Source organism: Sphaerodactylus townsendi, linkage group LG02, assembly GCF_021028975.2.
Source record: "Sphaerodactylus townsendi isolate TG3544 linkage group LG02, MPM_Stown_v2.3, whole genome shotgun sequence".
Lineage (NCBI taxonomy): Eukaryota > Metazoa > Chordata > Lepidosauria > Squamata > Sphaerodactylidae > Sphaerodactylus > Sphaerodactylus townsendi.
Window position 1 is genome coordinate 83069037 of NC_059426.1, and position 26735 is coordinate 83095771.

At 41.8% G+C, this 26735-nt stretch overlaps 1 protein-coding gene across 3 annotated transcripts in view; it reads right to left on the reverse strand.

The window, feature by feature from the left end:
* Nucleotides 1-26735, reverse strand: part of OSBPL5 (oxysterol binding protein like 5) — a 156707-nt gene that overhangs the window by 70468 nt on the left and 59504 nt on the right. For all 3 annotated transcript variants that reach the window (XM_048484298.1, XM_048484296.1, XM_048484297.1), the window contains exons 2-3: nucleotides 11707-11863; nucleotides 2354-2427 (exon numbers count right to left, since the gene is read on the reverse strand). In XM_048484298.1, coding sequence (XP_048340255.1) covers nucleotides 2354-2427; nucleotides 11707-11863 — 231 coding nt within the window. The remainder of the gene's footprint in view (nucleotides 1-2353; nucleotides 2428-11706; nucleotides 11864-26735) is intronic.

The following is a 26735-nucleotide window of genomic DNA, read 5'->3' on the forward strand; positions in this document are numbered from 1 at the left end:
ACAGAGGTGTTTCAGCATTGTCTGACAGTTGTTTATGTTTGGTTTGTAACTTACATGAGTTATTACAGCATTATCTATTTGTCTTTGACTTAGAATGTAAGCATTCATAGCACTGAGGTACACCCTGATATCATGACTGTTGCTTTAAATTTTGTGAGAGTTAGCAACATGGGGGAACACCCTCCTATCTTTTTCTCTGAAGAGATGTTTATTAGTTTGTTAAATGCAAGTAAATGCTAGGTAACACTTCCTTGTGATTTTGGTTAGATTTCTAGTAAACGTTGTCTTCATTATTATTGTTTTTTTTAATACTCAATCCTTTGACTTTAAAATTCAGGTACAGTTACGTTTGTTTTTTGCTTCTTTTAATTTTTTTCAGGTCTTTTTAACCTGATCCCAAAAAATTCTGGGAATGCCAAGCCCACCATTCATCTCTACCCCACCACTTCCAGAGATGCAGAGCTGTATGCCGGGCTCTGCTGAAGTCCAAGTGGAAGTCCAAGTCCAAGTAGCCTTGCTGGGCCCATTGTTCAGCTCTCTGCCAACTTCCATCTCTTAGGTCATGTGGACTTCAGAGGTAGTGTTCAGCAGCAAGGGGACAGGGAGGGAGAGAGGAGTTCCGTCCATCTTTTTTAATGGTGGTGGGGCTGAAATAGTTTTAAAAGTGCCAGAAAAATCCAGCTATTTTGGGATCTGCTTTTCAACAGAATTTGAGAGACTGTTCAGTAACCTGCATTTCTTCCTCTGAGAGAAATTCACCCTTCTCTTTTGATTCCTCCTGTCAGAGGAATGACCATACCCTATCATTTGACTCGTTCTTTCTGTCTTTCTGGTGGCTTTTGTAGGCTGAGGGACTTGACCAGTGGTTGGATTCAAATAATTTAACAACCAGTTCTAGTGGTGGGATTCAAATTATTTTACAACTAGTTGTTTACAAGCATCATTTTAACAACTGATTCTGCTGAAGTGGTGCAAACCTGCTGAATCCCGCCACTGGACTTGACCCCCCCCCCCCCAACCTGGTGCTACTGGGTTTGTCTCTGTTACTGAGGAAGGATAGGAGTCAAAATTGAGGTTTTGGGAGTTCAGGGCTAGGCCCCTCTCATTAAGCAACACTAGCATATCCTTCCTCATGGAAGCTCTGAAAGCCTCGAACATGGCCATGAAATTAATCTCATACCCGGGGATGCCAACATTACTAGTTCTCCTTCAGAAACATCTTCCACACTGTCTCTAAGCTCCCAATGATGGTTCCTGGTGGCTCCCTGCCCCACCAAGGCCTCATGAGAAGCTATCAGGGGCATTATGCCCTTGGCAGGAATGCCATGTTTTCTGTCTTGGCCTTTTTGGTACAAATCTCCGTGGAGCAAGATGGCACTGAGTGTTTCTAGGTCAAGGCAGCCTGTTCTAGGGATGTGCCCACCTAGTCTGCACTCTACTCATCTGCAGTGGTAATGGAAGTGCTGGTGTCCTCCTCAGACAAAAACTATCTGCAGAGCGACTTCCCTCCATTGCTTTCAAAAAGATTTTTTTTGCCCTCTGGCAGGCAGAGCAATCACCTGTAAACAAAGACTTTGAAGGAGTGCCATGTGGGGTCTCAATGAGGCTACTTCAAGAAGGAGGGAAATAGGGAATGAGAGAAGATTAGATTGAGTAGAGGAGAAGAAGCAAAGTGGAAAGGAATCCAGGGAAATCTTGATATCAGAAAAAAGGTAGACAAAACGTAGGACAGGCAATTGGAGGGGAGGTCAGAAGGGACTGCTGGCTGAGAGCCCAGCCAAGGGGGGGCAGGGGCTGTCCCCGGCCTCGGAGAGCTGCTTTTATAAGCACTGAGGCTGGGCGGGACTTGAAGAGGCATGGCCATGCCTCCAGGGGCGGGTGGGGGTGTGCTCCCCCCGAACCCACCCCACCCCATTGAAAATCTATTCCTACGTCGCTGATGATCTGCTTCAGTTAGTGGAAAGCTGGTAGAAATGAACCCATGGATTCTAATTCCCATTAAGTTGTGTGATGAAAGATTGAATAGTATGCACATTTATAAGAGGAATCTTGTTTTTAGCGTGTGATTTTTTTTTACAGTGTAGGGTTAGTATACACAACATGGAAATATAAAATGAAGGAAACTCCACTTATCCTATCAGCATTGAAAACATCAATGGAGAACTCCAATTATGAACAAGAGGAGCTCACTTATACCAACCCCTCTGTTACTGGAAAGGAGGCCATGCTATTCATTACAGAACAATTCTAAAAGTACAGCTTAAGTGTCAACTCATAGGATGGCACTTAATAGTCTACTCTTCATCTTGGTCACACAAAAAATAAAATAAAGTGCTCTTATAAGCCCTGTTACCTTATTAATAGAGTTTGGTGTTTGAGGAATCTCATCCTTCAACATGGACAATGTGTTTCCTTCCATGTCTTTCCCTGAAACATAATAGCACAAGAAAAATATGGAAATAGTCTGTAGAAAATCAATGGCTAAAAGGAAAAAGACATTGAAAAATCTTTTGCATCTAAGACAAACAAGAACAGAGACTGACACATTCCTACCCAGAAGCAGGTAGGTAACAATAGGAATATACAGTGATTTTAGGAAAATAATCCAAGAACCATGGAAGAGGATGTTGAAGAACTGTTCACTTAGGTAATTTGATATAATAGCTATAAAGGTCAGCAGTTTATGCAAATTATGCATATGATTTGCAACTTGGAATTTCCTTTAGCTTAAGGCTTGGTTCAGAAATGCAGTACTATCACTTGATTTCACTACCACTGATAACTTGCAGCTGAATGTGTGAGCAGACTCCATTGCAAGCCACTGTACCTGTGGTATTACAGATAGGAAAGATACATATGTAGTGTCATGACTGTGATAGCCCATTCCCTAATGTAAGTTATTCCATGCTTTGCAGTTATCAGTAGATGATCATACACATCTCTTGACCGACAAACACTTACTTTGGAGTAGGCCTCACTGAATCCTGTGAGGTTTATTTCATGAATAGGATTGGGCCACATGTGTAGACTTACCTTTCCCATGCACCAATCAGTATATCACAAGCAGTATATCACTTATTTCTTTTATTGAATTGGAGACCAGTGCAGTACCTCTAAACCTCGGTCACTGATCTGCTTAGCATCATGCCTAGAATGAGTGTCAGTTCTGGCTCTCAAGCTGTGTTTGTTAAAGGGGTGTGCGTGTGTGTGTGTGCGTGAGTGCGTGCGTGCGTGTGTGTCCAAACCGACATTTCCTAACTTGGAAGGCCTTTTATGACTATATAACCTTTGTCTTAAGATGGGACTTAACAGCATTATAAATGGAGCTATTGCCAAGTACATATTAGAACTGGGGTTATCCTTGCCTTGTCATTCATAATATTTCTTATATACAAAGCATTTGTGCAACGGTGTTTACAAGGGTGGATGAATATTGATTGAATTCTCTTCTTTACCCAGTGTACTTGTTTAATTGAGAGAGAACATATCATCTAGACTGCCAATTAATTTTAATGGAAATCACAAGACTAATGCACAGCTCACAAATATGGAAAGTTACCCTTCCAACAGCTGAAAAATGTCATCACCCCCTGTCTTTTGATTTATGCACCAAGGAAGAAAGTGTTGACATTTTAAGTATTTTCTTCCTAGTTTGATCATGTCATGTGGCATATCAGGAATATTTTCCAATTCTTTCTTTATTCTACAATATCCTAATCTAAAACACATTTACTTGGGAACAAGTCCCATTGATTTCAACAGGACTTACAGTCAAGTAAGTATGCACTGGCCGCCTAAACATCACTCAGCTGCATTAATCTAACACCTTTGCATAGCCTTTAGCCATACATGTTGACCCACAATCTCCTTAGGTTCTGGGTTAAGAGTACCCTGTACACAGTATGATTTTAGTACAACTCCTATGTAAACACTTCTCCAATAGCCTCAAATCCTGCTTCCTGCTACTCTAGGATGGAAGGAGACCTGTTAGATGTACACAAAAGATATCTGGATTCTAGCCCTGAGGAATGCTGTTACTTACAAGTGTTACAAAGGTGTGAGAAACACAAATGTACAAGAAACCCTCCAGGATATCATAACAAAATCACATTCTACTATAAATGTTAATACATATGCATTAAAAGAGATAGGAAGAACACCTAAATTACCTGACTGGACTAGGAAAAGAGAAGTTGCCTTCAGAGCCCAAGTTCAACTCTATTAAGAAACTTTAAAAGACTGCTACTTTAAAAGACTGTTAGATTTCCTGGAGAACGGTAACCTCATCCTACCGTGCTTTGACTCACAAGGGATACCTTTATAAAACCTGTACTATTCAAACTGCAGGATGCTGCTCATTAGAGTTATTGAGGCCTCCCAGGGCTTTTCCTGTGTGTTATTTTGTTGCCAGGGCCCTTTAAAAAAGCAGGTGGATCTTTTTCCTGCCCCTTCTTCATGGTTCACTTTGCTGCTAAGTGATAATCTTGGAACACTAGCTGCCTTAGACTGGCTATGGAGGAACACTCATATTACTTTCACAAGCCTGAATGACCTTTTCATATTCTTCTTGGCTTAATACACACAACAAACAATAGAGTGAGGTCAGGGGGAAGAGAGATGAAGAGTATAATGATGAATGAACATATCAAACTGGTTTGGTTTCCCATCCCTCCCCAGTTATGTTCATATGGCTGTAATCCTACATGAATGAATTGAGAGTAAACACTACACCACAGTGGGCCTTTACATCTGAGTAGACACTCAGTAAACTAAACTGCAAGACACCTGGAAAAAAGGGAAACATTTGTAATCAGGATCCAAAAGGGACACATTTGAGGGGTACTCCTCCTGACTTTTGTTGGTAAAAGGTGTGGTAAAAATCAAATAATCTAAACAAACTAAACTAGCTCCTCTCTGCCAGGTGAAGTGGCACCTGTTGACTTTCTGAATTCTGAATATTATGCAATTATTGAAGGAACTAACCTTTTATCTGGAAAAAAAACATGAGATATGTTAAAGGGGTGTGCTAAAAAAGTTTTTCTTTTTTCAGGTTTGAGTATATTGAAGCACACACACACCCTAATCAGTATTCCCAGTATCCCCCATACTGGTATGGTATTCAGATTTGGAATGTATTTATATGAAATTATTTAGCCAATTATTATAGCCTAAGGGGAAGTTATATGGGGGCTCTGGTTTTTAAGCTTGGGATACAACATCTGCAGCATAATTGCAGCTGCCTATTCACAGAAGAGCCCCCCAAGTTTCAAGAAGATTGGGTCAGGGATTCTATTCTATACCCTCAAAGAAGGTGCCCCCATTCATCCTGCACTATTTCCCAAGGGGGGGGGAGGGTAGCCTTTTTTCTTCATGGTAAAACCAGAGACATACCTGGAGCAGCCACTAATCAATGCCTCCCATGCCATGAACCAACACAAAACACAGGAATCCCAGCAGAATAACAAGCCAATGCAGCAAGCCCAACAGAACTAATATCAAACCAGAGACTCCTAGCAGAACAAATTCAAGCAGGGTGAGGACTTTTGCAAGCCCAGCAGAACCAATAACTAAAAGATGCCCAGAAGAACCCAGGCCAATGCAGCAGTGCAAGCCCAAAGAACCAATGTAAGACCAAAGAATCCTTACAGATGTTTAATTAAAAAAACTAAGGGCAACCCCAACAGAAACCCAGCAGATGTCAGGTTTAGGATGCATTCAATGATAGACACTGGGATTTATCACACAGTAGCATTTATTGAAATGAACACTGAGCTCCTGGTTTTTTAAAGCCCATTCTAACCCATCCCCCATAATGCCCATAGCTTTATTACCTGTGTTGATCCCCTGCCCCCATCTACGTAAAGCAAAAAAACGGGAAACGAAGAGCTGGAAAACAAAAGCCCATTCCCAAGGTCTGGGAAAGATAAAGAGCCATCTGGCTATCCCTCCCTTTGCAGAGAGGCCCAGAGATGCCACTGTAATCTACTTAAAGCACTTTAAAGTTAACAGTGTTCCGACACTTAAAACACTTTAAAGTGTTAGAACAGTTGTTAAACATTTTGAAAGCATTTTGAAAATGTCAAAAAAAATTATTTCTGCTATGTGGCATTGCTGTGTTCAGATTTGTGAGTTGGGGCATGTTCTATAATGTGATTGTGACTTTGAGATGACCTGGTGCAAAAAATAGTTCTTTGGTCATGGTGGAGAATGGCAGCCTTTGATCATGGTGGGGGAGGGCGGCCGTGGGGTGGAAAACTCCTGTGTCACTGCCCTAATGTTTGCACCCACTTCAGTCATTATTAAACCAATGGTTGCCTACCCACCCCACCCCACCACTACCCATCCCAGTCATTATGAAACCAACAGTTGCCTACACACCCCAAAAACTGTGTCTTGATAATGGTGAGATTTTGTCCACTTTATGTGCCCTGTTGAGAACTTGGGTGTGTAGCAGAGCCTGGTGGTAGTCAGCCCAGCAGCCCTCAGTCCGCTAACACTGGTTTTGTCACCCCCACTCAGAACATCTTTGGGTTGCCAACAGTGGGCCATCAGTGAGAGGTATACATGATGTGCCTAAAAGCAGGTTCAGATGTCAGATGTTAAATGCAAACTTCTTCCATGTGTGTGGGACAATTGTGCCTCCATATAGTCCTATATAACAAGAGCAACACAGTGTGGTGCAAGCAGGGGCCATGCACCAGGGACAGGTATCCCAAAGTAGCCTGTGGAAGTTGATGTCTTTTGCTACAGAAAAGGGAAACTCCTCTAGAGTGATCATCTCACCAGTGAGGTGAGTAACCCTCTTCTCTGCATGCTTTTCCCCACTGCAGGCCCCCTAGCACCAATCTCACCAAACATCTCCATCAAACATTTTTGGTGACCCCACTTTACAGGAGACCATTCAGGCAAAGCACCAGAGCTGGTCATAGAAGGATTCACCTCTTGGCTAGCTACCCCACGCCTCTCTCTTCCGCTTGTGGTAATTTGTGTGACTGAGAACATTCAGACTGCTCCTCCATCAGCTGCAGGAGGGGCAGCCTGAGCAGCAGACCCCTGCCCAGTGCCAGCCCCTGCAGGAACCTTTGCAGACAGCACTCCAGTGGTCGCTTTAATGGAGGGGGCCTCGTGAGGCCTGTTCATTGCTCTACCTCACCCAATGGTTGAAGTAATGGAAAGTGAGGGGAAAGCTGCAACCCTCCTCTTTCCCTCTAGTTTTCTCCTTTGCCTTTCCCCAGAGCCCTGCAGTATTCCTTTCCTGCTGCTCATTCTGTCCGTGGGTCAAACTCTAACTACTTGAGAGAAGTTAGGTATTTACCTGTACTACAAAGTAATACATTTTGGCCAATTACACTTTGAGATGACCTGGTGCAATGTGATTGCTGCATGATGCCTGTTGCAGCAAGATTTCTTGTAAGGACCTATTTCTTGGAGCCCTGCTTTCACTATCCATTCTCTCCACAGCAAGCAAGACTACTTTTAGCATGACTTTTAATTTGCTTCACCACCAGAGTTCAGATTTACCAGTGAGCACAGCTTTGTCTCAGAGATCTTCCCTCTGCCCACAGCCAGCCTTCCCTCACCCTTGCACTGCCACCCCTCCTTCCACGTTGCTGGCTGCTTCAAGTTAAAGAAAAGTTCACTCACATGGGCTTAAACAAATAACACCAACCTCTACATTTCGTGATTATAGATTGATGTCTCAACATAATAAGAGCACAGAGTGAATGGAAAATACAAGCCTCTCTGTCTTCCAGCTGCAGAAACAGCAGTAGAAGAAAGTGGGGGCGGGAGAGAGGGGGAAGAGAATATTGGCTCTACAATGTCCCCTTCTTTGGCAATGTGTGGTCCAGGGAATTGCTTTGTTCTTTCATTTGTGAGGGGAGGGGAGACTAGTTTTGAAACAGTAATATGGATAAAAGTGCAATTTAAAGGATAAGCCAGCAATTTTAACTACTGGAGATAGTGAAATTTGTGCCTTTAAGAATCACTTGATGGGTGGAGTCAAGAGAACCCAAGAGTTCTCTATAGAAAAACGGCACACCCAGAAAAGACTGTCTCCTCATGTGTAAACAGAAAAACATGAAGAGACCCCTCTGCAAGCCCACTTCACACTGAAGAGCCCCTGAAGAGCCCTGACGTAAGCAATCTATTCATAATAGGCCTCTAAATTTTTTTTAGCAACTTTCTCTCCAGAATACTAAGTTTTTGTTTTGTAAAAATGCACCTAACCTAACCTTGCTTCAGTTTTTTTAAAGAACTAGTGACTTTCTATTCTAAAACCTGGTGAAGTAGAAAGAAGAGAAAATAACCTACTCTAGTAACCATGATAGGTTAATAGGCTGACCTTTCTTGCTGTTTAACAGACGTATAATATGTAGAAATTCAACAGATATCTAATTGGCTTAGACTAATGGTAAAAAAAAGATAGTGTCCATGCTGTGCTTCAAAACAATTGAAGCCTAATCGTTTTATAAAACTAGTGTCATATAGTCCCACTTTTCAGAAGTAAGTTCCTGAATTCTTGAAAAGGAATAGAATTGCTCATTCCAGAAAAAGTGCAATACAGTTCATTGACACATTTTTTAAAAATCAAATTACATCTAGAGGATAGTTTCAATTAAGCCTTCATCAGGTTCAAAAAGGTTGGTGACCTCTGCTCTGGATATCTCTTGGCTTACTTCTACCACACTTTCTCAATTTTTTGTGTGAAAAAAAATTATTGTAAAGACAAACAAAAATAATAAAAATCACACTAAAGGGCAGAAGGGAAGGTTTTCTTTTCTTTTTTGGTTGTTTTAAGATCAATCAAGTACTAACACATTAAACTTCACTATCCCATCCTTCCCTGGGTTTTAACTTATTTGAATGTGCCATGACTAAATACTGAGCATTATTGTATTTTTTAAAGATAGAAAAAAAGTCAGCAATACAACAGGTGGTGTAATTAGGGGTTTGGCAGAATTTGAAAATTTGATTACACAATAAAAAGAACATGTGTTACAACAAATTGACAAGCTATTGTTCCTATTTAATACAGAAACAGAACAAGTCAAAATATGTATGGTTAGATGAATGCAGAATTTTGAGGGTGAAATACCTGTTGAACAGTGGGAAACCTAATGGATGAAACATACAAAATTTACAGCAAATAAAATGTTAACAGAAAATTGGTATAAGGTGTTTTTCATGGTATATTACACCAATGAATACTGAGAAAAGGGATAGGAACTACTAAAGGAAATGCTGGAAATGTAAACTGTTTGATGATACTTTTTACTATATGTGATGGCTTTATGAAAAAAACAAAAAGGTATTGGAAAAAATGCATGATGCCTGTTGCAGACTATCTTAAAAAACAAAATTCACTACTAAAGGTAAGAGCATGTTGGTAAATGGAAGGTAAATGGAAAACATATTTTCAAGAAAGAAAAAGTGGAAGGGGGAATACTGTTGTATCTTCTAGATCTCTCAAATAAAGCAGATTCAATTATGAATGAAATCTCTTTTATTGATAATCAATAGAGATGTACACTGGAAAAGGATTGTTGACCTGGTGGGAAGATCTCAACAAAAATTACAGCAGCCCCTTGCCCAAGTCCAAACTGGCCAGCACCAGTTTTTTGCAAGCAGGTACAGCTTCTCCCTAACCCAGATAATTGCTGTCGCAGAAGATCCCATGGGAAGGTCATTTCACAGTGGCAGTGCCAGCCAAAGCAGGAGAGATAGGAAAATGCAAGCAAGCAAGTTAAAGACAATCAGAGCTACCCCCAGTGCCACATTCCCTGCTCCCACTTGGAGATTTATGGCAAGACCAAACACTCAGGTCTTGACAGATAACTGACTTGATACAGATGATGTGCATTTTTATTAAAAAAAATTAAACAGGGAAAATAATCTGTACAACAATATATGGATTCATACCCCAATATCTGGAAATTATTTATGAAAATTTATGCTTAGATCTATTATTGTTATTCTCATTTATAGTTTATTATATTAATTTTAAATTTTCTTTTGATGTATTGTTGTTATATGTTCTTTAAAAAAATTATCTACCGGTATAAGAATTTTCTTTCAAAGCTGCACCCCTACACACAGCATACTCATGGACCAAATCTGGTCCTGCAGCACTTGAGAACATTAATTCCCTTATGTTACCCTTAGATCAGGGGGACCCTCCACCCAACTCATGTCACATGTATTGCCTAGTTGCGCCCTAAGACTCCCTTCCTCGAAATTTTCCTGCAACTGAAAAAAAGATTTCCTTCAAGAGGAAGCTTTTCTCTATCAGAAAGTTATTGTCTATTGGAGGAAATCTTTCTCTAATGAGGGAAGAAAGTGGAAGACAGTCCTAGGATCCAATCCCATGTGCGTTTTAGGAAGGCAGACAAACAGTCAGAGGCGTAGCTGGGCCATACTGCGCCCGGTGCGCACTCTGCATCCCCCCCCCCCCACACACACACACACCACACACCTACCTTAGTTCAGCCTGAAAGTGCAGACTGGAAAAAACGGCCTGTTCACTTGAGGCTGAAAACAGCTTGGTGGGAACTACACTTCCCAGGAGACCTTGAGGCTCCCAAGGTCTCCTGGGAAGTGTAGTTCCCACCAGGTTGTTTTTAGCCTCAAGTGAACAGGCCGTTTTTTCCAGTCTGCACTTTCAGGCTGAACTAAGGTAAGTATGGAGGGGCAGGCATGCGCTCAGTGCAATGCGCACCCCACCATCCCCTGGTAGCTCCGCCTCTGCAAACTGTTATGTGAATGGGGACGGGATTACTGTAGTGTGATGCCAACTGCTCCTTTTAGCATCATGCTTGAAGTGATCAAAGGGGCCATTTGAGTGGAAGCCATCTGGCTGTGAGCATGCAACCAAGGATTCAATCTTATATATACTTTCATAAGAACAACTCCCACTGTGACCTCTTTCCATGTAAACTGCATACAGATGCACTGAAAGAGAAAAAGCTGTGAGTTGGAACAGTCGTGTTTCAAATCTCCCCATAACTATTTATTTACAGGGTAGTTTTACAAAAGCCATTAGCTCTTGGTCTCAGCCTTCCTGATCTTTAATTTGAGGCTAATACTTAAGGCTGCCACATTGGGTTGGGAAATTCCTGGAAATCAGGGGTGATGCCTGTGGAAGGAAGAACTTCGGGAAGGATTTCCACTAAAAAGGATGGTATGTCATAGAATCCACCCTTCAAAAGCTATTTTCTCCACAATAAATGATCTCTGTGATGTGTGATTCTAGAAGATCTGGAAGTAGGCAACCTTAATAATAGTACTTGCCTACCTAAATAGTGCACCTGAATCACTTTGAACACTTTACTCGTTAGCTAATGCAAATGGTTCTTCTCCCACCGTGGACATTGCACAGCTGTATGTACTCCACTTGCTTTACTACCATCAGATCCTCTGAAGATGCCAGCCACAGCCACAGATGCAGGCAAAACATCAGGAGAAAATGCTACTAGAACATGGCCATACAGCCTGGAAACCCCACAACACCCCAGTGATTCCAGCCGACAACGCTTTCTTTGACAACACTTTGAACAATTAGATAAAACACAATGAATGGGATCTACTGAAATGTGAGCAGAATTTTGCTTTCATTATGGGACTGTTCCACTTCCTGCTTCACATTGCATTGCCCCTCTATTCTTGAAAGTATAAACACCCTCCCCCATTCATATCTGGAGTACTCACCTGGACTGAGTGGGTAGATCTCATTATCGGCCCCAAAAAACAGGTTTCGGGTCAGCTTGCGAGGGTCAATCTTCTGAGGAGTAGATGAGGCAGGGCAGAGTGAGAACCTGCGCCGAAGAAAATTCTCTTCCTTCATGGCATGAGCTGTGGGGGTTTTCTTTAAAAAGAAAATGGACAGAAATAACAGTTTGTATCAAGTAACAGGAAATACAGATGTCATGCTCTGATTGGTTCTGTAGGATTGGATCTAACTATTATTAAACAGAATGTTCATTTTTTAAGAAGATAGTTATGGACAAACAATATTAGCACAAAGTTATATTTTACTGGTACAAATCAGCAAGTTACAAGTCATTTCGAAGTATTTACTTGTAAACTGATCCAGGATAATATTCTTTCATAATGCTTTCTGACATTCTTTTAGGATTGGACTAGTTAAATGAAAATTAAATATTTGATAAACATCTAATATCTACATGAGAAGATACAAAGACTACATTTTGTTTTGACAGTTTCAGCTCACATAAGGAAATAGGTGAACTTTTTCAGATCTTACAATATGATTTTTCCCCTGCAAATGGAAATCGGTTTCTTAGACCTGACAATTTTGGAAATGGTTTTTTCAGCTTTCCTGCCACATCACAGAAAATCAGGAAAAATCCTGCCCTAACCAACTTTTGAGCTTTTAACAGCAATCTGACTCGCAGAAATCAGCAGGTAAATGAGCAGGGACAAACTTTATTCTCTAGTAAAGTCTGCAAATTAGCCTATGGTTAAAGACACAGCTACAGGAACTGGCTGGAAAGCTGCCCGCTCATATACAGACAGGGATTCCCTGCTTTTCCAGGATCACCACAGTCTGTCTTCAGTATGTAAATGGATGCCACAAATCAAGTTGCTCCAGTGAAATTCTACCCACATAAATAATTCATTGTCTTAGAGGAGGTATTATCCATACAATGCAACTAAGAATAATCTAGTCAGAGTGTGTTACATACACCAATAAGTCTGGAATGTTTAATCACATGTAAGACCTCAGATGATTCAACTAATTGGGGAAATCACAAAACAAGACTGACTTTAAATATCTTTAGAACACAATTTATCTTTTGAAATGAAAGTGACCTGATATGCTTGGCTAATCCACTTCCTCCAAGAATGCCAAGTTGCTTAGAAGACTGTGTGAGGCCATAGGGACCTCAGTAGTGAACAGTTATTTCCTGCTATATGGAGGAATCAACAGAGCGGGACTCTCCAGTGTGGAGAACTACACTCACTCCCAAGACATTCAGTTTTGTAGGGATCTCTGGGAGAAGCAGAATGAAAGAGGGACAAAAGTGGGATAAAAATCTTTTAAAATAACAAATGATCAATTTGTGTTCTTGTGATCTGATAAGCTCATTAGACACCATGTAAAACACCACTGATACATTCTTAAAAAATACCCTTTCCCCAGACACCTGCCTAAATAAGCTTTCTTTCTTATTGATTAAAAAACAAAAACAACAATAAAATAGATAGCAGTAATATTAGGTTGCCACTTTAAGGAGGCCAACAAACAAATGAGAGGAGGTTTTTATGTGCTTGAATGAGTAAACAGACCTACATAAGCTAGCGGCAGGCCACAGAGATGAGTTGCCTGCCAGGGATGTGTTAAGAGAGCATAACAAGAATCATGAATTGTTGCAATCGCAAGAGCATATGTCACTATTGCAATGTTCACATGTGATAAACAAAAGAACAGCTTGCACAAATTACATATCTGAGATCATTCAACAACTGCTGTAAGACAGACAGTATCATCACATGGAAAATTCATGCAGCCAACAGCCACCTCTTTCCATGTTCAGAAATGTTACCTCTGAGATATAGGCAAAAAGTATGTTCTTTAACTTTCAGACTACACAAACATTTACAGGACTGCTTTCCTTACTTTGACTCTACAATAACAACCCTGCCTTCTCCCCTACTTGGTAGACAGCAGAACTTAGCCTCACCAACAGGCCTGGATAAAAGTGTCCTGCCCCTTTAATAGAGTCTCAGTGAGTGGAAATGGGCAGGTAAAGCTTTTCGTGGCGTGGAGGTAAATAACTTCACCTGGAAAATAACATTACATTAAGCCTCTGTTAAAAAGACAGAACACTTTCTTCCTCAGGCCTGTTAGCTACCCTAAGAACTCTCCTACTATGAGTCAGGGTTGCTACCTACCATCCCAACTCTATTTTTTCTTTAATGTATTTTAAGATATTTACATCCTGCCTTCTTACATAAGATGTCAAGGCTTACAACAAATATAATTTTGCTAGAGATTTACAAATTTCAAAAATCCACAACCAGAATGGTCTGTACAAGGAATATCAGGCAGGCTTCTCTTGAGAGGAAATTCCTTGCGCCTGGTCATCCAAGAAGAGACCTAGTTTGAGTTCTGATACAGATACACTGGATTTCCAAAAGCCAAAATGGGATTTTGTACATAAGGAACAGCAATACTTGAAAAAAAATATTCTGCATGTGTATTTGGTCTTCTTTATCCTTTGAAGTTTTTCAGTGCTTCCTTATTGCTAGTAGGGAAGACTTCGGAAAGATTCCTTCTGGAGATATCTGAGAACCCATCAATCAGAGGAAACTGGGCTATGTGGACCAATGACTGAGCCTAGAATTGCAAGCTTTCAGTAATAGACTAAATATTTAATTGTTTGATCTCTGTTTGATCTCTGTCACCTGGAATTCAGTTGTAATCCCAGGAGTTTTTCAGCTACCACCTGGAGATTGGGCCCCACCTATTTGGAACACTCAAAATATTTTAAACATGAAAGAATAATGGTCTCTACAAGAAAAACAGCTCTTTTGACATGGACCACGCACTGCTGAGTTATCCTTAAAGCTTCATTTTAAAAAAACTACTGAACCATACTCAGGCTTTAAAAAAGAAGGAACTGTATAAATACCCATTTGATTACAAACAAAAATGATACTGTCCAGCAACATTTGCTCTATCTAGAACAATCTCCAATAATAAATCTATTTTCTGGGATGGAAATACGGCAACTACAAGCACAGTCTTTCAGTAACGGAAATGTGTGAGAAAAGAAACTCATTCAGCGTATCCTTTTGAGATCCTGGATTCAAAGAGAACCTTATAAATTCCTATGCAGGGAGCAGCAGATAAACCAGACCTTATCTGCTAGATTTTCTATCAGTCACCAATCCCCTGTTTGGTATATACTGCAAAATATACTGTTTGGTATATTTGTAAAATAGGTCATCCAATCAGGGCTTATGGATGGCAGAAGCAGCCAGATGAGAAAGGGGAGTGAGAAATGAAAATGTGTTATACTGACAGATCTTGTCAAATAAGGTTTGCATGTCTAGAGTGTTAGGTTGGAGAGATCTTTCCTTAAGAGACTTTTATTTATTTATTTATTCATTCATTCATTCATTCATTCATTCATTCATTCATTCATTCATTTATTTATTTGTACGTACGTACATACACACCCCACCCTATCCCCATAGGGCTCAGGGCGGGTTACAACATTGACATTAAAACAATCAATACTTTGAAACATCATATAATAAATAATTAAAATCAGTAGATAGCAATACTGGGTGCCAACGTTAATAAATTAAAACTCAATTATAAAAAAATAAACCTTTCCACCCCCCACCCACTTGTTTTGAATGTCTCGGAGCCTGACTTTGAGAATAAGCAGATTAAAACGGCGAATTTTTTCAAATAAGGCTTTGTGCCTACAGAGGAGTAGGGGGGAATAAATCCTTTCTAAGAATATTTTGTATATCTCAGAGCCTGGTTTTTGGGATAAAGCAAGCTAATTTCAGAGAACACTTAAAAGAGGAGACTATTCTGCCTCTGAGACTTTTTTTCAAGGCTAACAGGCTAAGCTACTGGAATTTCCAGAAGAAGCTCATTCTTATATTGTAATATTCTTAAGGTGGGGGTGGGCTAAAGATTCAGGTATCAAAAAAGCTCGGCTGATGACTGCTCTCTGCACTTCTTTCTTGTTAAGTAAAAATGATCTTCGTGAGCTCAGTAAATGCTGTATGTTGAACATAGCTGAAATAGTGGATGTGAACGCCAGTGCATTGAATGCTAGCTCAGGTATCAATGTTGGTCACCCACCATGCTTCAAGCAGTTATTTATTTCTAAAAAAACCAGCACCTGAACATTCGTTCATCCCATTTATAAGTAAATAAGGAAACTTTTTTTGAAGTACAGAATTACTTCAAGGGTTGGAAGCTTTTTAAATCTGGTGACACAACAGGGACACAGGCCACTAACACGCTGAAAAGTGACTTCAACCCCAAAGAACCATTTAAAAAATTATTTTAAACTTTAAATAAATATTTTAGTCCTAGAAATAAAAGGTACAACCAGAGGTCACTGCAGCCAGGAATGACTCTGCTGCCATGCCTGCACAGGGCATTCAGACAGCACAGGGATGCAGCAGGAAAAAAAACCCTGGCAACCTGGAAAACCTACCATGGCTGAATGGAGTTCAGAGTGGCGTAAATCAGAGGTGTATGGGAGGGAAATGACTCTTGGAGACAAAAAATCCCGTGGCTGGCTCCTGCTCTCCCCAGGGCTTGAGGGCAGAAGCCTGTCTGCAGGAAGCCAAAGAGTGGAGCGCCACTGCCACGCACCATGGAGCCCTGTTCCTCCCCCCTGAGGAGCCAAGCGAGGCCTGCCTGCCTGCCAGGAGCTTTGTCTGGTTTCGGACTTGCTCAGCCCTGCCCACATGGTCAAAGAGGACAATATGGGCAGGGCCAAGGGAGGCCGAAGTCAGATGAGGCAGCAGGCCTTGACCATGTGGGTCGGACCGATCCTCGTCTGACTTCAGCCTCCCTCGGCCCTGCCCACATCATCAACGATGTGGGCAGGGCTGAGGGAGATCAAAGTCAGATGAGGGGGAAGGCATCCGGTCACGTGGGGAGCCAATTACTTGTGCCTGAGGAGATGGGTGATCCCATGTCCTCAGGCAGATACGGCCCTGGCATAAATGCAAGGCTCTGGCCACAGTGTTCCCAGCTTAAAAGTCAGGGAGGGAAGCCACTTACAGGTTTCTCTGCTGCTGAGCTGTGGGGCACCCAAACACCACCATCTTTGTCCTCTTTGCCAGTGAGGGTTCCCCTTCCACAGACAGAAGGGGGAAACAGCATGGGCTCACGCCATTTCTAGGACTCTATTCACCTCTCCCCCCCCCCCAATTGGGCCGCTAGACTAAATTTAATGGAGAAGCTTGAAAAGAGGTTTGCTGCTCTAAAGATGTTACATCTTTCTTCACAAAGAACTGCTGAAAAGAAAGCTAGAGAACACTGTTCATGCCAAGTGATGTATCACTGTAGAAGAGTAATAGAAAAAATTAACAATTTGGGATGTGGGGATACAGACCCAAAGTATTAGCTGGTACCTATGCCAAAAGAATTAACTCTGAACTGGATCACAGAATTTAGTGTCTCTTATTTTTCTCATCACTTTCTGCTTGCTTTTGTGACATTATCTTCTCCCGCCCCTTTTTGCCTAGTTCTTGCTATTTCAACGTATTTGCAGCTTAGTGTGAGAAGATTAGTTTATATGTTTTCTGAGAAAATACTGGAAGAATTTTCATTTAAAAATTAACTGGTTTTTGCATTAGCATTTGCCATTTCTGCTAACCTTTTTACAAGCAAACTGATTGTTGTGCAGAATGCTAATAATGTAACAAAGCCCATTCAGTTTTCCACTTGCACTGAGGGATTCTTGTCTGACGTAGCAATTTTAATGGTCTCTCCTATGAAATCTGCAGATATTGTGCTTCAGTTGCATCTTTAGTTAGGGAATGCATCTGCTTTAATTGCTCAGCCTTGATAATACTTTTAACTCAAAGAATTCCATTTTGATAATAGTATTCATGCTAACAAACTAATTTACCTGTTCCACTTGATACTGATTTTCTGCACCTCTTAAATCCTACACTATGAGTACCAAAAGAAACAAAAAGCTAACTACTGATCTGGTATTTTACCAGATAAGGCGACTTCTGAATACTGCCTTAGTCCTACATCATATATTGACATGGAGATGACATTGGGAGGGTGGAGCTATTCTCATTGGTAGAGAATCCACTTTGCATGCAGAATGTCCCAGATTCAATCTCTGGTGTCTTAACAGTCTTTAGGTGCTTTTGTGTTCCTCACAGGGCAGACGTTATTTGATATTGAACTATGGAAGTCATTCCATAACAACCTCATTGTAAATTATTGCTTCAGTTAAATGATGGTGCAGTAACCAATGAATTTAGTATCTGGTGGATAGCTGTGTTAGTCCATAGCACTAGAGGAAAGGTCTAGTACAGTAGCACCTCAAAGACCAACTTGAATTCTGCTACCAAGTTAACTGTAGAAGGACATAATGGAATCCCAAGACTGAATTTTCATTCTAAAACGATTCTACAAGACATTCCAACAATCACATCAATTTGATTTCTCAGTTCTGATTTAGAGACTACAAGCTATCCAGATGTGCAGTATCATTCTTAGCATGTTGATTCAGAAATGTGTTTAATGGACTGCAATGAGACTTACTCCCTAGTAAGTATGTTTAAGACTGCATACTTAAGTGGACTCATCAGAGGCTTACTTACCACCCTACATCTACTTATTTTTGTAGTTGTGTCACATTTTTGTATACGCTGATGTACACATCTGTCATTATGCAATCCCAGGTTCAGACAATGCTTAAAAACCAAGCTCCAGCCTCTCCCATGCTTTGCAGATGGAGAACTTTCTGTGCCCAATTAGCCTTCAGATTAAAACTGGCCTAAGTTGAGAGTGGGCAAATTTAGGTCTCCCCATTATCTTTCTCAGAGGCCTATTGCAGAAAAAAAAAGTTATGACCCTCCTGGGGTTGCCAGAAGGTTTGGAAATAAATATCTTGTCCATTAAATAAAGGCTCAATTTGTGGAAGTGGGAAGCTGAAGCTTTTTGCACAGGGGGGTAAATAATAGCACCTGGCAAATATCAACCTCTCCATTAAAGGGGCAGGACACTTTCCCCAGGCAGTGGACAACCCTACAACCTCTTTCACTCAAACCATCTACAATAGCAGCAACTCTATGAGCAACACTTTGGAGGCTCTTATATGTTTTTAGCAAGTGAAAATGAAGTTGACTACAAGGTTAAGAGTTATGTAATGAAAATTTTGTCTTTTGGAGAACTCAGGAAACAAACCTGCAAATGCAAAATTCTGCAGTTTCAACTTGGCCAGTTTTTTTTTTTAAGAAGCATTTAAACACAATTTTTGTCATTGATGAGGCAGGACCAGTCTTAATGATTCAGGGACCCTGGGTCAAAGGCCAGGATGAGATCCCAGGCTAACTACTCCTCCCCTACTACAGCCACCCCCAAACAAGCCTCTGTGTGAGGCAGGTGTGAACTATCATGAGTGAGCAGCATGAGTCCCAAACAGGGCACTTAGCATCAGTGCAGTAAGTGGTCAAAGTGCTCAGTGACGTGGCAAGGTGCTCAGCACCAGTATGGTGAGCTGGCAAGCAGGTGAAGTGCCAGCACAGTGGGACACTAGGCAGACAGAATGCTTGCTGCCAATGTGGTGAGCAGGTAGAGCATTCACTGGCATGGCAAGGAATTGACAGCACATCTACTGACATGCCAGTGTGAGAGTAGGCAGACAGAAGGTGGGACACTTGCCTTCAACACAAAGGTTGGGCAGGGTGCTCACCCTCAGCAAGCCAGCAGCCCCACTCCCATGGAAGCATTCATCCCTCTTCTTCTGTCCCGCCTCCATTGGGAGAACAGAACTGTGGGTGAGACAGGGCCCTTTTCAGAGCCCCTTTTGCCTCCCAGTCTGCGCTTGAAGAGGCGTGGGTTCTGCTGCTACCCAGAGGAGCCAGCAGCACAGTGCTATTGCAACTGAGAAGTCAGGGGCCCTCTGCAGCCCTCCCCCAGGGCTCCAGCGCTGCTTTCCTAGTTGCCCTCTGGCTAAGACTGACTCTGGGCAGTTGTACATTTTGCAAATATTGTTTGTTTAAAGTATCCTATGAAACCATAGCAACTAATAGTTGTCAATGAGCTCCTGTCCTTTTGAGTTTCCATTGCTAGTTAACACTATTAATTAATTGTGCATTGCTAATAAGCGACATTAGCTTTTGCTACATTGACCCTTCTAACAAATTCATGGCATTCACTGTGCACAATGATTAGAACCAGCTTGTTCAATAGTTCCCTGACATCAGGAAGCGCTCTTAGCTACTGGGATGTCTGCCTTTCAGAAGAAGGGCATTCAGAGTGCATTTAACTTTAGAAATATGCTTTATATTGTATGTGCGGCCCACTTCCCAAAGCAACCATAAGTTTCAGGGGCAGTATTTATCTGAGTTGGTTCCCTTTGGAGGCAGGACACTGGTATTTCTGTAATATTCACTGTTTATAAACACACAAGCTTGTACAGATGGAGGCAAAAAAGTACACGTAACGGGCAACAGATCCTCTCCTCCACATCAGATCTCCAAAGCAATTCAATTATCTCATTGATTTGCCTGATTCTTTCTCTGTCTCTACTAGTCATTTAAACCATTGGTACTCATCCCACATAGGAATACCTTTGCATGCTATGGCTACGCCTAACCAATAACGGGTTTTTTTGGATATGTATTTGGCTAAGCTATATCCAAGCACAGAGGTGTACCAAGGGGAAAGGGCACCTGGGGGCAACACCTGCTCCAGGGGCCCCCAGCCCCCACTTACTTTAGCCGGTGCTTGCTCCAGAAGTGGAGGTCCCAGCAGCTGCTCTGGCGGTGGCAGTCCCAGGCAGCCTGGCAGGGCCGGGGCCTGGTGGGCTGGGCCAAGGGGTGCCTGGTGGGTCAGAGCAGCTGGGCTGGGAGCCTGCCATGGGCCGCCTCTCAGCCAAGCCCATCCGGCTGCTCCTACAGCCAGCAGAGCCCTCCCCCTGAGCCGCTTGCTGGTGAGCCACAGCTGCAGGTTGGCTCTTGCCTGAGAACCGGCCTGTGGGTGCCTGAGGCCGGCTCCTGCCTCGCTGGCCTTCCTGCTGACAGGGAGGCCGGCTCTCGGACAGAAGCCGGCCTGCGGCCACAGCTCAAAAGCAGGTGGCTCTGGCAGGCACCACGGATGCAGCTGGCCTCCCTGTCAGCAAGGAGGCTAGGGAGTGCAGGAGCCAGCCTGCAGCCGTGGTGCCCACCTGACTAGCATGGAGGGAGCCGCCGGACACCAGTCGGGTCCTGCAACTTGTGTGTTGGGGACATGGGATACCCCATGTTCCCATTAGTGGTACGCCACTGTCCACGCATGCATCCCTATATCGTCAATCTAAACTATGTATTATGTACACAGGCACACATTTGCCCCTTTCCTTCAACAAAGGCAGGGAGAGGGACTCAAGTCTCCCAAGCCTTGGCACTTGGTCGTAGCCATTTTCTGACAATTAAGGCCCATTGAGGAGATGGTTACCCTTTTTTTTCACATGGGATACATAGAGGTACAAACATGCCTAGAGAAAATGCCCTGCTCCTTTAATTGACACTTAATATGTGGAAATGAGCAGATGAAGCTTTTCATGGCATGAAGTTAACATCACCTAGTAAATAACAGCCCATTAAGCTTCTAGTAAAGGGACAGGCTATTTTCTCCAGGTAACAGACTACCCTAGGGATAAACTTTTCAAAATCAAAGTTCACAACAATATAAACAAATGCATGGAAAATAAGGTATAGTTCATACAACCTATATTTCTTAACCGCTAACTATCAGGATTCTGGCAGGATGGGGCAACTCTAGTTTTCAGAAAGTTATAGTAACCCCACTCTCCAAATATTTCAGTTTTAAAGCCACAGGTTCTCCCTATCCCTGCCATGCTTTTGCTGTTCTTTAGGAACTTATGTAACTGAAGAGTAGATATCACAAAAAAGCTTCTTGGCCCAAGTCATATACATTCCCCTGGAATTTGACCCCATGAAGGCTATGATGACACCCTTAAAATCCTGCTATAGTTTTTCATCACATTTAATTCATACAGGTATTTATACCATTTTTTTCCCTCCCCAATGGGGACCCAGAGCAGTTTAGAATAGTGTTTCCCAACCAATGGGTTGTCCCTTGTAACTGGTCACCAGCCTGCTGAAGTGGGTCATGTGCCTCTATTAGCTAATGCTGAATCTCTCAATAGGAGAGTTCAGTAGCAAATCAGCCAACCAGTCATCTACAGTGAACAAAGCTGAAGTGATAACTGTGCCTGCCTAGCACAGGTATTCCGTCTCTTGTATTCCATTCCATCTCTGGAATTACATTGGTAAATGACTGCTGTTATGCTGAGCTGGGCTACTGAAATTACTGGAATGGCAATGCTTTGAACTTATTGGATGTCTTAATGTTTTTAATTAAGACGTAATTTATTATTTTATTGTGGTTTGTTGATTTTGCTTTGTTGGTTGATCTGTACACCGGCCAGAGCCCTTAGGGGATGGGGTGGTATACCAAATCTAATAAGTAAGTAAGTAAGTAAGTAAGTAAGTAAGTAAGTAAGTAAGTAAGTAAGTAAGTAAGTAAGTAAGTAAGTAAGTAAGTAAGTAGAAGCATCCATTCTTTCATCCTCCTTGTCCTCCTTGGTTGAGCTGAACTCTGAAGTGCTTTAACACATTAAGTGATAGTTTGTGCTGTGGTAGAACAGTTTTCTACCTCCCCCCTTCCTTTGCCAAGCGATAGAAAAGGCAGAGCAAGACAGAGGCTCTGCAGTGGAGATGAGAGGGAATATAAGAGAGTGAGCTGTTTGGACTGTATCCCCCCACCCACCTTGCTGCTGCTTTGAAGCCCGTTAATTTTCTCCAGGGACGCAGTTTTGCTGCACCCCTTTTTGGCTCTGCTGAGGTTGTTTTTTAAACAGGAGCTCCTTGTCTTCCTGTGCTGCATATTTTCTTTGCCTTAGCTGACCCCTCCTCATTTCCCTTGATGTTAATGTCACTTAGCTCTTTCTCAGCAGTTGGTCATTGACATGTATTTTAAAAGTCATCTGTGAATTACCACTTGCTGTGGAAGCTGAAACACATTGCCAAAGGAAGGGGTTCCTTGTGCAGCTCCCAGGCTATATGCCAGGTCACTTTTGTGCTTGTTGGAGCAGGGGTGGTCCTGGGCAGTAAGTCAGAGATTATTATACTTTTGTAGTCCACAGTGGAGGAACTTCAGGACCAAGCTACCCTTGGCTCATTGTCTCTGGCTGCTGGGTAAGACACACTTTATATACATCTTCTGACCACATCTCTTAAGGTGATGTACTAAAATGAATGACAAGATTGCCCACTGAGAACAATGGGAGATGTTGGCATGTCCACTGGATTTAATGGGAGCCAGGAATGCCAACTACTTGGCACTGGCCCATTGAAATCTATTACAGCAGGCAAGTTGCAATGAAAATGCAGACTAGATTTTGAATGAAGGTCTCTGGTCTGAGATACACTGTTTCAGGACTGGAATAATGCTGGAATGATGACTTCTGGGAGGAGTATGAATGCACTGGCCTGGAGTGACAGGCCATGGAGATAAATGACAGCCCCTAATAACATAATCAGTGCTCTGGGACTAGATGGCCTCTGAGGGAAATGACAATCCCTAGGGGTAGAATGAAGCTAGGACTGGAATGATTATCCTCAGAGTGTAATGATCCCAGGACACTTCTGCTATTCCTATTCACAGAAGGCTCATGCTACTCCCAGGGGCTATCATTCCATGTTGGGAGCTGTCATTCTAGTGCCAACTTCATTCTCTCCCTCACACCATTTATTGACAGAAACAGAATGTGACTGAATGGGATTGTAGACAGGATATATTGTTCTGAGCGAATGATAGAATAAAAAAAACAGATTTTTAGATGCCTATTCCAAAAGGAGAAGTCTGCCTCTGAAGCTGAACAGAATATTGGGGAAGGGGGGATTCTTCACTTGCAAAACAGTATTACAAGAAAAAGGAGCTTCAGGTTTGAAATCTGAAATTTTCAGCTAAATAGGGAGAAATCTACATAAATCCCAATCTCCCATAGTTTCCTCTCTACTTTACATACAGTAGAAGTAAGTAGAAGGGGTTGAGACCCTGGCAATGTAGGCCCAGGTGAGGAACTATCCAACTCCCCCACCCTATTTGCTTCTGAGTGTTTTCTCTGAAGTAACTCCTCCAGAAGATGATAAACCCAATTACTTTGTTCAGAGGTGCTGGCTAATGCTAATATGAAACCACCAATGCTGATGTGACACCCAAAAAGTATAATAAATATTTCAAAAAAAATCTACATTAATAGGTGCCAATAAGTAAATTTTTGCTTGGTTAACTCTAGCAATGGTTATAAAATCAGCAATCTTGCAGATAACATGCTATTAAACTAATGGCTGCCAAAAAAATGATGGTCCAAAATGATGGTCATGTGACAATAAATCAGTGGATCAACATATCAAGTAAATCTGGTTGGGAAGCAATGATTTAGAGCACGGTTCTCTTCTCCATTTTATCCTCACAGAGAGAACTCAATGAGGTATGTTAGGCTGTGAAAAAATGTCGGGTATAAAGTCACACAGAGCTTCAATGGAAGAGTAGGGATTTGAACCAGGGTGCCCCCAGGCCCTTTAACCACGACATCATGCTGACTCTCAGCATATATATCCAGTGTACAGAAACTGGCATCAAATAAATGAAATTCCAGATTTAAATGAAATTCCAGATTTTCCTCACAAATGTTAAATGCAAATGGAATGCATTTATTACTTTCTCCTCCAAACCATTCAAATTGAGAAAGCGAAAAAGAAGAGAGAGAATTTGGCAATGGAACAGCCTTACTTACTGATAAAGCATCAAATTAACATCAAATGTGAAATGCCTTTCTTCAACTGTTCTAAATTGATCTATTTTTGATTTGTGATGTGATTAGAAGGAGGGAAAGCTGAGGGAGAAAGAGAGAGAATCCCAGTGACAGAGAGGGTTTTTTTTCTGGAGGAAAGCAATTATGGTCCCACCTTTTATATACCTCTGCCTAAACCTCCACTGAGAGGCAACTTTACCCCTCAATTATATGTGTATAGGAAGGGAACAGAGGGAAACACATTTTACCACTGAAGATGCCAGCCATTGTTGCAGATGAAACGTTAGGAGGAAAAGCTACCAGACCACTGCCACACAGCCCAGAAAACCCACAATAGCTAGTTGATTCTGGCCATGAAAGCCTTCATCAGTACATTGTTTTAGTACCTTCTATCATTCTATGGAACTTTTGAGTTTGTTTTGCTGTGCATGCCTGCCAGAATATGCTGTTATGCTGTTAGGTATGCTGCCCAGGGATGCCCAGAAGTGTCCCAGTTGTTATTGGGCAGATGTTGGAAGGTTGACTAATGACTGTCCTTGTTCAACATGTAAACTGCCTTCTTTCTTTATATCAGGATGTTCACCTTATGATTCTCCAGATGTTCATGGACTATGATTCCCATGAGCCCCTGCCAGCATCGGCAATTGACAGAGCTTGTGGGAATCATAGTCCATGAACATCTGGAGGGCCACAGATTGGACAACCCTGCCTTATACTGTATTACCCCTGACTTTGGAGGTCATAAATTTTAAGTCTTCACTATGCACACATTCACACTAGGCCTATGCTTTGAACACCAGTGACAGGACCAGAGGTGGGATCCAACCAGTTCTCACCACTTCTCTAGAAGGGGTTACTAATTTTTTCTGAGTGCCAAGAAGGGGTTACTAAAGCAACCTCCCTGCCCAATAGGGACTGGAGGTGCGTGTGTGCGGCGACGCCATTGTTTGAATCCCACCACCATCGGAACCTGTTATTAAAAATTTTGGATCCCACCACTGGCCAGGACTATATCTTGCTTCAAGTTAAGTCTTGACTACTTTCTTTGAGGAGACAGATAATGCACCAGTCACAACAGCCACTGTCCTTAAAGTACTCTTCAGCCCTTCAAAACAGAACCAGTGTGGTATAGTGCAGTGGTGGCGAACCTTTGGCACTCCAGATGTTATGGACTACAATTCCCATCAACCCCTGCCAGCATGGCCAATTGGCCATACTGGCAGGGGTTGATGGGAATTGTAGTCCATAACATCTGGAGTGCCAAAGGTTCGCCACCACGGGTACAGTGGGTACTAGTTTTTGATGGGGAAGACCCACATTTAAATCCAGAAGCTGCCATAAAGCACACCTGGGTGAGCTACCATTTCTATTCCAAGGATACCATGTTTGCAACATTGAACCCCATCAAGGAAGGGAAGGATTTTTTAAAAAAATAACATGATATGTTTCTGGAAATAGTTCCTTGTTGCTTTTTGTTTTCAAAATTAATCATCTCTGAAACACTGTGTTTTATTAGTTTATTTCCCTTGTGTTTGCTATTTACAAGCCTACTAGCAAAATTATCACCTAGAATGCTCCATTAAAATTAATGAAATGTGAGGGTCTGCTCAATTACTATACAATCATGGCCAAGGATATTCTCAGTCCTTCTGAATTACAGGTGAAAGATGTTTTTCAGAAGACAACTGAGACAATCAATGCTGGAAACTAACATAAGAATGTGACAGGATCTTCAGATCGCAGAGGTTGTGTGATTGGAGACTGAACCTCCTGTACAATCTCATGCAAATTTAATTATATAAAGCCAGAGGTAGACTTTAGAGAAAACAAATCAGTTAGTCTTAGGATAATCTGATTTTTAAATATATAATTAAAGTGCAGAATAGAGTCTTTCCAGGAAGAAGAGCATGATCTCATATTTTAAACAAGAACCTAATGTGTTATATCAAAGATAACATCTTGGAAAAACAAGTCCTTGAAGCTCTGCCTCTTTGGAATATAAGTAGTCTGGAGTCTGTCTATAGAAGAATTATTTGTTTTGATTGGATAAAAGCCCTATGAACATATGGCACATCAATTTCAGTAATTAACTGCCATGTTTTTTAAATGAACATTTCCAGACTGAATGCATCATCTGTATTATCCAAGCCAACATTTGGC